The following is a 13,005-nucleotide window of genomic DNA, read 5'->3' as shown; positions in this document are numbered from 1 at the left end:
AGGGGGCAAGATGGGGGAAGAGTAGGGTCCCCAAGTCACCTGTCCCCACCAAATTACCTAGATAACTTTTAAATCATCCTGAAAAACTATGAATTTGGCCTGAGATATAAAGAGAGAACAGCTGGAACGCCACAGTGAGAAGAGTTCATGCTTCTATGAAGGTAGGAAGACAGAAAAAAAGTAAAGAAATAAAAAAGCATCCAAGGGGGATGGGCCCCATGAGGAGCCAGGCTGAGGCCACTCAGCGAGTGCCCCCAGGACAGGAAAGCCTTGACCCAGAGAAGCAGGAGCTTCACCAATCTTCCCGGACAGAAAGGCGCTTCCAGGGAGTTGGACCAGAATCCCAGGAGGGGCTGGGATACCCTCAGTCTCCCAGGGGCACTAACAGAGGGAGAGTGCAGCATGCACCAGCCAAGCTCCCTGAAGGGCTGCAGCTCAGGTAAGGTGGGGCCTGGGAGCAGCTTGGGCAGCAGCTCAGGGAGCCGCTCCAAGCGGAGGGGGCTGAGCAGCCCCGGGAGCGCGATTCCAGTAGCGCAGGCCCCAGAGCCCAGGACACTGGGGGACACAGCCCAGGATCTGGTGCTGCCCCCAGGACAGGCAGAAGCCAGGGGGACACAGGATAGCCAGGACGTTCCTGCCACTGGGCAGCCCCCGCCCCCGTAGCATCCATGACCTTGCGGACTGAGAGCTCCATACTTACTTCGGAAGCTGAATCCAGGGCTCCACTGTTGTTCCTCCTGGCGCCTCACAGGATAAACAACTCCCACTGAGCCATGCACCAGGCAGGGGGCTGAGCAGCTCCCCAGGTGCACACACCTGGGAATCAGCAAAGCAGGCCGCTCCCTCAGAAGACCAGCTAGATGGACAGGGAAAAAACAAGTTATTGACCAAGCAGCACTGGAAAGATCCAGGGGAAGTCAAGGAATTTACAGTATATAGAATCAGAGGATACTCCCCTTTGTTTTTTGTTTTCTGTTTGCTTCCCCCCCACCTTTTCTCTCTCTCTCTCTCTCTTTTTTATTTTCTATTTTCTCTTCTATCTTTTTTCTCCTTTTCCCAATACAACTTGTTTTGGGCCACTCTGCACGGAGCAAAATGACTAGAAGGAAAAACTCACCTCAAAGGAAAGAAGCAGAAACAGTCCTCTCTCCCACAGAGTCACAAAATTTGGATTAGAATTCAATGTCAGAAAGCCAATTCAGAAGCACAATTATAAAGCTACTGGTGGCTCTACAAAAAAGCATAAAGGATTCAAGAGACTTCATGACTGCAGAATTTAGAACTAATCAGACAAAAATTAAAAATCAATTAAATGAGATGCAATCCAAACTAGAGGTCCTATTCATGAGGGTTAACAAGGTAGAAGAATGAGTGAGTGACATTGAAGACAAGTTGATGACAAAGAGGGAAACTGAAGAAAAAAGAGATAAACAATTAAAAGATCATGAGGATAGATTAAGGGAAATAAATGAGAGCCTCATGAGGAAATATCTACGTTTAATTGGGTTTCCCAAGGGCGCTGAAAGGGAAAGAGGTCCAGAAACTGTATTTGAATAAATAATAGCTGAGAACGTTCCTAACTTGGGAAGGGTAATGGGCATTCAGATCCAGGAAATAGAGAGATACACTCCCGAAATCAATAAAAACTGTTCAACACCTTGACATTTAATAGTGAAGCTTGCAAATTCCAAAGATAAAGAAGATCCTTAAAGCAGCAAGAGACAAGAAATATCTAACCTTTATGGGGAGAAATATTAGATTAACAGCAGACCTCTCCACAGAGACTTGGCAGGCCAGAAAGGGCTGGCAGGATATATTCAGGGTCCTAAACGAGAAGAATATGCAGCCAAGAATACTTTATCCAGCAAGGCTCTCATTCAGAAAAGAAGGAGAGATAAAGAGCTTCCAAGATAGGCAACAAACTGAAAGAATATGTGACCACCAAGCCAGCTCTGCAAGAAATACTAAGGGGGATTGTGTAATAGAAAGAGGAAGTCCAAGAAAACAATCCACAAAAACCGTGACTGAATAGGTATTATGATGACACTAAATTCATATCCTTCAATAGTAACTCTTAATGTGAATGGGCTTAATACCACAATCAAAAGACGCAAGGTTTCAGACTGGATGAAAAAGCAAGACCCATCTATTTGCCGTTTACAAGAGACTCATTTTAGACATAAGGACACATAAAGCCTGAAAATAAAAGGTTGGAGGACCATTTACCATTCAAATGGTCCTTAAAAGAAAGCAGGGGTAGCCATCCTTATATCAGATAAACTAAAGTTTATCCCCAAGACTGTAGTGAGAGATAAAGAGGGATACTATATCATACTTAAAGTATCTATCCAACAAGATGACCTAACAATCATCAATATTTATGCCACGAATGTGGGAGCTGCCAATTATATATCAATTAATAACCAAAGTTAAGACATACTTAGATAATCATACACTTATACTTGGTGACTTGAACATAGCGCTTTCTACAATAGATCTCTAAGCACAAGATCTCCAAAGAAACAAGAGCTTTAAACGATACACTGTACCAGATGAATTTCACAGATATTTACAGAACTTTACATCCAAATGCAACTGAATACACATTCTTCTCAAGTGCACATGGAACCTTTTCCAGAATAGACCACATACTGGGTCACAAATCAGGTCTGAAGCGATACGAAAAGATTGGGATAGTCCCCTGCATATTTTCAGACCCTAATACTTTGAAATTAGAATTAAATCACAAGAAGACGTTTGGAAGGATTTCATAAACATGGAGGTTAAGGACCATCCTACTAAAAGATGAAAGGGTCAACCAGGAACATAAGGAAAAATTAAAAAGATTCATGGAAACTAATGAGAATGAAGATACAACCATTCAAAATCTTTGGGATACAGCAAAAGCACACCTGAGGGGGAAATACATCGCATTACAAGCAGCCATCCAAACACTGGAAAGAACTCAAATACAAAAGCTAACCTTGCACCTAAAGGAGCTAGAGAAAAAACAGCAAATAGAGCAGAAAGAAGAGAGTTAATAAAGACTCGAGCAGAACTCAATGAAATAGAGACCAGAAGAACTGTGGAACAGATCAACAGAACCAGGAGTTGGTTCTTTGAAAGAATCAATAAGATAGATAAACCATTAGCCAGCCTTATTAAAAAGAAGAGAGAGAACACTCAAATTAATAAAATCATAAATGATAAAGAAGAGACCACTACCAACCCCAAGGAAACACAAACGATTTTAAAAACATATTATGAGCAGCTATTTGCCAATTAATTAGGCAATCTAGAAGAAATGGACGCATATCTGGAAAACCACAAACTACCAAAACTGGATCTGGAAGAAAGAGAAAACCTGAACAGGCCGATAACCAGGGAGGAAATTGAGCAGTCATCAAAAACCTCCCAAGACACAAAAGTCCAGGGCCAGATGGCTTCCCAGGGGAATTCTATCAAACGTTTAAAGAAGATACCATACCTATTCCAGTAAAGCTGTTTGGAAAGACAGAAAGAGATAGAGTACTTCCAAACTCGTTCTATGAGGCCAGCATCACCTTAATTCCAAAACCAGATAAAGACCCCACCAAAAAGGAGAATTATAGACCAATATCCCTGATGAACATGGATGCAAAAATTCTCAACAAGATACTAGCCAATAGGACCCAACAATACATTAAGAAAATGATTCACCATGACCAAGTGGAATTTATCCCTGATTTGAAAGGTAGGTTCAACACTCGTAAGAGCAATCAATGTGATTGATCATATTAGCAAGAGAAAAAACAAGAACCATATGATCCTCCCAATAGATGCAGAGAAAGCATTTGACAAGATACAGTATCCATTCCTGATCAAAACTCTTCAGAGTATAGGGATAGAGGGAACATTCCTCAGTATCTTAAAAGCCATCTATGAGAACCCACAGCAAATATCATTCTCAATGGGGAAACACTGGGAATCTTTCCCCTAAGAACAGAAACAAGACAAGGATGTCCACTCTCACCACTGCTATTAAGAAACAAATTGCATTCAAACTGGCAAAGAAGAAGTCAAATTCTCCCTCTTCACAGATGACATGGTACTGTATATAGAAAACCCAAAAGACTGCACCCCAAGATTGCTGGAAGTCATAGAGCAACTTGGCAGTGTGGCAGCATACAAAATCAATGCGCAGAAGTCAGGGGCATTTCTATACACTAAAAATGAGAGTGAAGAAAGAGAAATTAAGGAGTCAATCCCATTTATAATTGCACCCAAAACCATAAAATACCTAGGAATAATCCTAACCAAAGAGGTAAACTACAGGTAAACTATAACCTAAAAACTACAGAACACTTCTGAAAGAAATTGAGGAAAACACAAAGAAATGGAAAAATATTCCATGCTCATGGATTGGAAGAATTAATATTGTGAAAATGTCAAGGCTACCCAGGGTAATTTACACATTTAATGCAACCCTATCAAAATACCATGGACTTTCTTCAGAGAGTTGGAACAAATTATTTTAAGATTTTTGTGGAATCAGAAAAGACCCCAAATAGCCAGGGGAATATTCCAAAAGAAAACCATAGCTGGGGGCATCTCAATGCCAGATTTCAGGTTGTACTACAAAGCTGTGGTCATCAAGACAGTGTGGTACTGGCACAAAAACAGACACATAGATAAATGGAACAGAATAGAGAATCCAGGAGTGGATCCTCAACTTTATGGTCAACTAACGTTTGACAAAGGAGGAAAGACTATCCACTGGAAAAAAGACAGTCTCTTAAATAAATGGTGCTGGGGAAATTGGACATCCACATGAAGAAGAATGAAACTAGACCACTCTTTTACACCATACACAAAGATCAACTCAAAATGGATGAAAGATCTTAATGTGAGACAAGATTCCATCAAAATCCTAGAGGAGAACAGACAACACCCTTTTTGAACTTGGCCACAGTAACTTCTTCCAAGATTCATCCATGAAGGCAAGAGAATCAAAAGCAAAAATGAACTATTGGGACTTCATCAAGATAAGATTTGCAAAGCAAAAGATACCGTCAACAAAACTCAAAGACAACTTACAGAATGGGAGAAAATATTTGCAAATGACGTATGAGATAAAGGGCTAGTATCCAAGATCCATAAATAACTTATTCAACTCAACAGCAAAGAAACAAACAATCCAATCATGAAATGGGCAAAAGACATGAATAGAAATCTCACAGAGGAAGACATAGACATGGCCAACATGCACATGAGAAAATGCTCTGCATCACTTGCCATTAGGGAAATACAAATCAAAACCACAATGACATACCACCTCACACCAGTGAGAATGGGGAAAATTAACAAAGCAGGAAACCACAAATGTTGGAGAGGATGTGGAGAAAGGGGAACCCTCCTGCACTTTTGATGGGTATGTGAACTGGTGCAGTCACTCTGGAAAACTGTGTGGAGGTTCCTAAAAGAGGTAAAAATAGATCTGCCCTACAACCCAGCAATTGCACTGCTGGGGATTTACCCCAAAGATACAGAAAAGATACAGATGCAATGAAATGCCAGGACACCTCCACCGTGATATTTATAGCAGCAATATCCACAATGGCCAACTGTGGAAAGAGCCTTGGAGTCCATCGAAAGATGAATGGATAAAGAAGATTTGGTATATGTATACAATGGAATATTACTATGCCATTGGAAACGACAAATACCCACCATTTGCTTCGACGTGGATGGAACTGGAGGGTATTATGCTGAGTGAAATAAGTCAATTGGAGAAGGACAAACATATGGTCTCATTCATTTGGGGAATATAAAAGATAGTGAAATGGAATATGGGGAAAGGAGAAGAAATGAATGGGAAATATCAGAGAGGGAGACAGAACATGAGAGATCCCTAAGTCTGGGAAACAAACAAAGGCTGTTGGAAAGGGAAGTGGGCATGGGGTGGGGGTGAATGGGTGATGGGTACTGAGGGGGGCACTTGATGGATGAGCACTGGGTGTTATGCTATATGTGGGCAAACTGAACTCCAATAAAAAAATAATTACTACGAATGTAAATGGACAAAACACTCTGATGAAAAGACATAGGGTGACAGGGTGGATTCACAAACAAAACTCTAAAAATTACAACAAAACAAACTAAACTCTTTCAATCAACAACAGCAACAACACCAACAAAAGGAAACAAGTCTCACTTATATGCTATTAGAGATTCATTTCAGATCTACAGACACGCTGAATGATAGTGAGCAGATGGAGGAAAATATTTATCACTCGAAAGTTTGAAGAAGGCAGGAGTAGGAACACTTCTTCCTGACAAAACACACTTTAAAACGGAGCGCTTAGTAAGAGAAAAAGAAAGACAGTATATAATAAGAGTGGAGACCACACAACAAGAAGATTTAACAGTTTTAAATATATGTACACACAACATAGGATCACCTGAATACATAAAGCAATTAGGCATTAAGGAACTAATTGACAGTAATACAACAATAGTAGGAGACTTTAACACCCCTCTTATATTAATAGAGGGATGACCGAAACTGAAAATCAAAAAGGAAACAATTACTTGGACTAATTCACTGTTTCAAACTTGTTCAAACAGCAGAATACTCATTCCTTTCAAGTGCACGTGGTAACTTGAGCATAGGTCACAGATCAGGCCACAAAACAAGTCTCAAAAATTCAGAAACATTGAAATCATACCAAGCATCTTTTCTGAGCACAATGCTGTGGAACTAGAAATCAATCCCAAGAGAAAAAAAATTGGAAAAACACACATACACCTGGTTTACACCATGCTAGTAAACAATGAATGCATTGAAGGAGAACTCCAGGAAGACAGAAAAAAATTACATGGAAACAAATAAAAATGGCAAGACCATTGTCCAGCATCTTTGAGATACAGTAAAATGGATCCTAAAGAGGGATGGTTACAGCAATACAGACCTACCTCAAACAAAAATCTCAAATCACATAAACCTACGCTAAAGGACTCGGCAAAAGAACAGTAAATAAAACCAAAAAACAGCAGAAGGCCACAAGTACTAAAAATTAGAGCTGAAATATATGTTACAGAAACAAAAGTAAAAACCTGTAGAACAGATTAATGAAATCACTATCTAGTTCCTTGAAGATCAACAGAATGATAATCTTGTAGCTAGACTCATGAAAGAAGGGAGAAGCACTCAAACAGAATCACAAAGGATAAAGGATAAATTACAACCAATTCCATACATACATTAAATGATTGAAACAGAATATCATGAAAAACTACTGGCCAACATACTGGACAACCTACACGCAGTGGATAAATTCATAGAAGTCTAGAAGCTACAAAAACTGAAGGAGGAAGTAGGTGAAAAGTTCAATGGACTGAATACCAGTAAGGAAATTGAGTCAGTAATAAAAATAACTGCCAACAAACGCCCAGGACCAAATGGCCTCACAGGAATTTCGTCCAAACACTGAAGGATACCTGCCCTTCTGAAATTCTTCAAAAAAAAAAAATCAGGCCCGAGGGAGGGGCCTATTCAGTTTTGCTGTTACCTCAATTGATTAGGCAAATTGTACCCGTTGTGGTTTGTGCACAAAAACTACTTAAAATGGTCGATTTTGTCTGTCTCCTATACCTTTCTTTTCATTGTTAAGGGCATATATGTGAAATTTAAAAAAAAGTTTTATGGGTAAACCTTTAAAATAGCTTCCAAAATTTTAATAGCCTGAATCTTTGAGGTCTCATGTATATTGAAATTCGATTTACAACCCACAGTATAACAGCCAGTACTTATCCCGACTGGTGACCCCTCAGTGCCCACCACCCAGTCAACCCATGCCCCCTGTCCACCTCCCTTTCCCCAACCCTTTGTTTATTTTCCAGAGTTAGGATTCTCATGGTTTGTCTCTATTTTTCCCATTTCTCCTCCTCCCCCGATAATCCTTTCACTATTATTATAATCCCCATATGAATGAAACCATATAATGTTTGTCCTTCTCTGATTGACTTATTTCACTCAGCATAATCCTCTCCAGTTCCATCCAGGTTGAAGAAAATGGTGGGTATTTGTCCTTCTAATGTCTGAGTAATATTCCATTATATATATGGACCGCATCATCTTTATCCATTCATTTGTTGAAGGACACAGAGGCTCCTTCCACAGTTTGGCTATTGTGGATATTGCTGTAATAAACACTGGGGTGCACGTGTCCTGGCATTTGACTGCATCTGTATCTTTGGGTAAATCCCCAGCAGTGTAATTGCTGGGTCATAGGGCAGATCTATTTTGAACTCTCTGAGGAACTTCCACACAGATTTCCAGAGTGGCTGCACCAGTTAACATTCCCACCAACAGTGCAGGAGGGTTCCCCTTTCTCCACACCCTCTGCAACATTTATTGTTTCACGTCTTGTTAATTTTCCCCATTCTCACCATTGTGAGGTGGTATATCATTGTGGTTTTGATTTGTATTTCCCTAATGGCCAGTGATGCGGAGCGTTTTCTCATGTGCTTCCTGGCCACAAATATATCTTCTTTGGTGAAATGTCTGTTATGTCTTCAGCCCATTTGATGATTGGATTGTTTCTTCCTTGGGTGTTGAATTTGATATGTTATTAGAGCTTGGATACTAGCCCTTTATCTGATATGTCATTTGCAAATATCTTCTCCCATTCTGTAGGTTGTTATTTTCGTTTTTTTGACTGCTTCTTTGGCTGTGCAGAAGCTTTTATCCTGATGAAGTCCCAATAGAGTTCATTTTTGCTTTCATTTCCTTTGCCTTCATAGATGTATCTTGCAAGAAGTTGCTGTGGCCAAGTTCATAAAGGGTGTTGCCTGTGGTCTCCTCTAGGATTTTGATGGATTCTTGTCTCACATTTAGATCTTTCATCCATTTTTAGTTTATCATTGTGTCTGGGGTGAGAGAATAGTCTAGTTTCAGTCTTTTGTACGTGTTTGTCAACTTGTCCCAACACCCATTTAATGAAGAGAGTGTCCTTTTTAAAATCTGGCATTGTGGATCCCTGGGTGGCGCAGCGGTTTGGCGCCTGCCTTTGGCCCAGGGCGCGATCCTGGAGACCCAGGATCGAATCCCACATCAGGCTCCCGGTGCATGGAGCCTGCTTCTCCCTCCGCCTGTGTCTCTGCCTCTCTCTCTCTCTGTGACTATCATAAATTTAAAAAAAAAAAAAATTAAAAAAAAAATTAAAATCTGGCATTGTGATGCCCCCTGATCTGGAGTTTTTTTGCCCCAATATTCCCCTGGCTATATGGGGTCTTTTCAGATTCCACACAAAACCTAAGATTATTTATTCCATCTCTGTGAAGAAAGTCCATGGTATTTTGATAGGGATTTCATTGAACCTGTAAAAGGCCCTGGGTAGCATAGACATTTTCATAATATTTATTCTTTCAATACATGAGCATGGAAAGTTTTTCCATCTCTTTGATTTTTCCTCAATTTCTTTCAGAAGTGTTCTGTATTTATAGGGTATAAATCCTTTACCTCTTTGGTTAGGTTTATTCCTATGTATCTTCTGGTTTGTGGTCCAATTGTAAATGGGATTGAGTCCTTAATTTCTCCTTCTTCTCACTCATTGTCAGTGTAGAGAAATGCCACTGATTTCTGGGCATTGATTTCTGTATCCTGCCACATTGTTGAATTGCTGGATGAGTTCTAGCAATCTTGGGGTGGAGTCTTTGGGTTTTCAAAGTACAGTATCTTGTCATCTGCGAAAAGGGAAAGTTTGACTCTTTTGCCAATTTGAATGTCTTTTGGCTAGGACTTATCATAATGTGTTGAATAGCAGTGGTGAGAGTGGACATCCCTGTTGTGTTCCTGATCTTAGGGGAAAGGCTCTCCCATTTTCCCCATTGACAATGATGTTTGCTGTGGGCTTTTCGTAAATGGATTTACAGATATTGAGGAATGTTCCCTGTGCGTAACTCTGAAGAGTACTGATCAGGAATGGATGCTGTACTTTGTCAAATGCTTTCCCTGCATCTATTGAGAGGATCCTATGGTTCTTGTTTTTTCTCTTGTTGATGTGATCACCTTGATTATTTTACAAGTGTTCAAACACCTTGCATCCAAGGTATAAATCCCAGTTGAAACCCGGCCCCGCCGCTTGTGAAGCCTGAACCTTCAGGGCACCAGCGTCTGCCTGGCAAGCCACCCATCCCTGCCCACCACCTCCTGGACAGCGATCTGTGCATGGAATGAGGGGACCTGAACCCTGGCCCCAGGGAGGAGGGCCGGGACCTGGATAGAGGTGGCTGTGGGGCTGGAAGGTGCCGAGCCTGGCTCGTGCCGGCCTTCCCTGTCCTTCCCACTGCCTAACTAACTCCAGTAGGGGAAGAATAAGATAAGAGATGCACAAACAGTGGGGAGTCATCTGACTTGGGCACACAGGGAAAGTTTCTCCAGGCATGTGTCAGCTGCAGTTGGAAGGGAAGGGCGCTGAGGCCAAGGAACAGCAAAGGTAAAGGTGTGGAGGCAGGCCCATGCAATGTATGAATTTCTAAAACTCAAACAAATGATAAGGTAACACATAGCCATTGTCAATGTTTTAAAGTTAGTAAAAGAAACGTAGGTCTCCCCACCTCAGGCTCCAGCCCTCTTCCTCTGGAAGATTTAATGCAAGTGGCTCCCACTGAACCTGCCTCCTGGTGCAAGCATGCTTCTGTGTAGTCCCACCAAAAGGATGCGACAGGAATGGTGGTGCCAGTTTTGGATTTAGGCCAAAAGGAGGCCTAGCATCTTTCATTTTGGTGCTCTGGGAGCACCCAGCTGCTGTGTAAGTGGTGTGGTGACAGTGCTGGGAAGACCGCACGGGGAGGAAAAGACTACAGAATGATGAACCGAGGGCTCGAGGATTATACTGGATGACTAAGGCTCCAGCTAGCCAGCAGCCACCTGGGCCATCCAGGCCGAGGTGTGACACATGAGATTCAAAGCCCTGAACCCTCCATCCAGCAGCCAGCACTGGAGCAGAGACAATTCCGGCCTCTGCTCCGAGCCCTCCCCACGTTGTAAAGACCCTAGGATACAGCTATAAGGAAGATATTAATGGTACACGTTATTAGAGGAATCCTCAGGTACTTTTTATGATTGCTGCCAAAAAACTAAAATTATTTTCATCTTCTATAGATTGAAAGCCATAGGGACAATTTTTCTTCTTTTGCTTTTCAAGTAAAAAGGGATAAAAATTGAAGTGCAATCAAACTCTTCTTTGTATCAGTTTAAACTATTTTAAGCAGAAAATTCTTTAATTGTGTTTAATGGTTTTTAATCAATAAAATGCAACAATGATACATCAGCTGGTTTCACAATGAATCTGTCCTGTATAATTTTTGATGGTAAGAAGGATATACTCAAATAATGATGTCTTCAGTATCAAAAGACTTCACATCATTTTCTTATAATTGCTGCCCAAACATATACTGAAATCATCATAAAAGTTTTGACTCTGTATAGAAGAACTTTTGAGACAATTTTAAAATTTAGGAACAACGAAAAAACTGACCAACTCTCAAAACTTACTGTGTCAAAATTACTGAAAAACATCTCTATAATTTATAAACACTAGCTCATGTCTGATAATAAAATTTAATATTGAAAAAGAAACTTCACAGCATTTAAATATTTCAACATACTCCCATGTACACTAGTGATTTGTTTGAAAATATTCAAACACAGGGATGGATGCCCGGGTGGCTGTAGTTTGGCGCCTGCCTTTGGCCCAGGGTGTGATCCTGGAGACGTGGGATTTAGTTCCATGTTGGCCTCCCTGCATGGAGCCTGCTTCTCTCTCTCTGCCTCTCTCTCTGCCTGTGTCTTTGCCTCTCTGTCTCTCTCATTAATGAATAAATAAAATCTTAAAAAAGAAAATATTCAAACATAACCAAGTAATATTTAATTTTTAATGCCATAAAACCAGAATATGTAATACTTCTTCCATGGCATCCCATGTGGCAAACTTGACAAACTGTGCAATGTTAGCAGCCATTAATTACACTTAAACTTAAAATTCTACCGACAGATATATGTGTATATTTAAATATAGAAGTGATTTCTTTTATGTTACTTTCTCCTCAAAGCAGATATATATTCTATCTTTCTCAGTCCCAACATGAGATTTCCAGTCATTGTTAATATTCAAAACATTCATATTTTGGATCAAAGGGAAGATAACGTGAACTTAACTAATACTCCCAAGTACGAACTTTATTCTCAACTTTGTGTGGCCAAATGAGTACTAAATTCAGTGCTTGTTACGTATTCTGTATTGCCAAACAGTAACAAAGGTGTGGATTTTCTACTATGTAAGTTAATAAGCCAGATGTTTCCCCATACAAAACTTCCTTAGAAACATTTTTGAACAGCTTACCTAAGTACATAAAATATTTTAAAGTTATTAATCAAAACAGATGTGTCAGTGATTTACAAATGGACAGAAATGAATCTCCGTATCATTTCACTTTGACATCAACCAGGTAATTTTTCTAAAATAAGGATAATCAAAAGATTCCCATGAGAAGAGCTGCTTATACTTTAAATGCATTTGCAACTGATTATGAGTACAATGGCATATACACACGTGCCAGGTATATAAGGCAGTTTTTAATTCTATTAAGCCTACATGCCTTTATTCAGCAGTCTAATAAAATGCCAAACTTATAGTTTGTGGAACCTAACTTTAAAAATAAAAGAGTACTTAGTGGTTGTACTTGATGACACTTAACCTCTTATCAATCAGGTAAATGTGAAAAAAATAATTTACCCAATTTCACACACTGTTCTTTCCTCAGGCAAATAGTCTTAAAAGTATGAACTGAGATTCTGTATAGAGAATACTATGTAATTTCCTTCAGTAAATGACCCAATGCTCGGTGCCTTTTATGAAATCATGGTGGTCGTTTCTGTTTCAGTGGGTGAGTATTCAATTGCTAATAGTAGGTCTCTCTATGCAAAAAGAAGTAAAGAAAAGAATCAAGTCTATCACTTAC

General features: G+C 40.1%; 1 protein-coding gene across 6 annotated transcripts in view; it reads right to left on the bottom strand.

Moving 5' to 3' along the window:
* The window catches only part of LOC140599936 (uncharacterized), a 102,186-nt gene that overhangs the window by 16,451 nt on the left and 72,730 nt on the right, over positions 1-13,005 (bottom strand). For all 6 annotated transcript variants that reach the window (XM_072766435.1, XM_072766437.1, XM_072766438.1 and 3 more), the window contains one exon: positions 701-856. In XM_072766435.1, the coding sequence (XP_072622536.1) occupies positions 701-856 (156 nt within the window). The remainder of the gene's footprint in view (positions 1-700; positions 857-13,005) is intronic.

Source organism: Vulpes vulpes, chromosome 8 (assembly GCF_048418805.1).
Source record: "Vulpes vulpes isolate BD-2025 chromosome 8, VulVul3, whole genome shotgun sequence".
Taxonomy (NCBI): Eukaryota; Metazoa; Chordata; class Mammalia; order Carnivora; family Canidae; genus Vulpes; species Vulpes vulpes.
The sequence above is the reverse complement of the archived record's forward strand: the minus strand, read 5'-3'. Positions and strand labels throughout refer to the sequence as shown.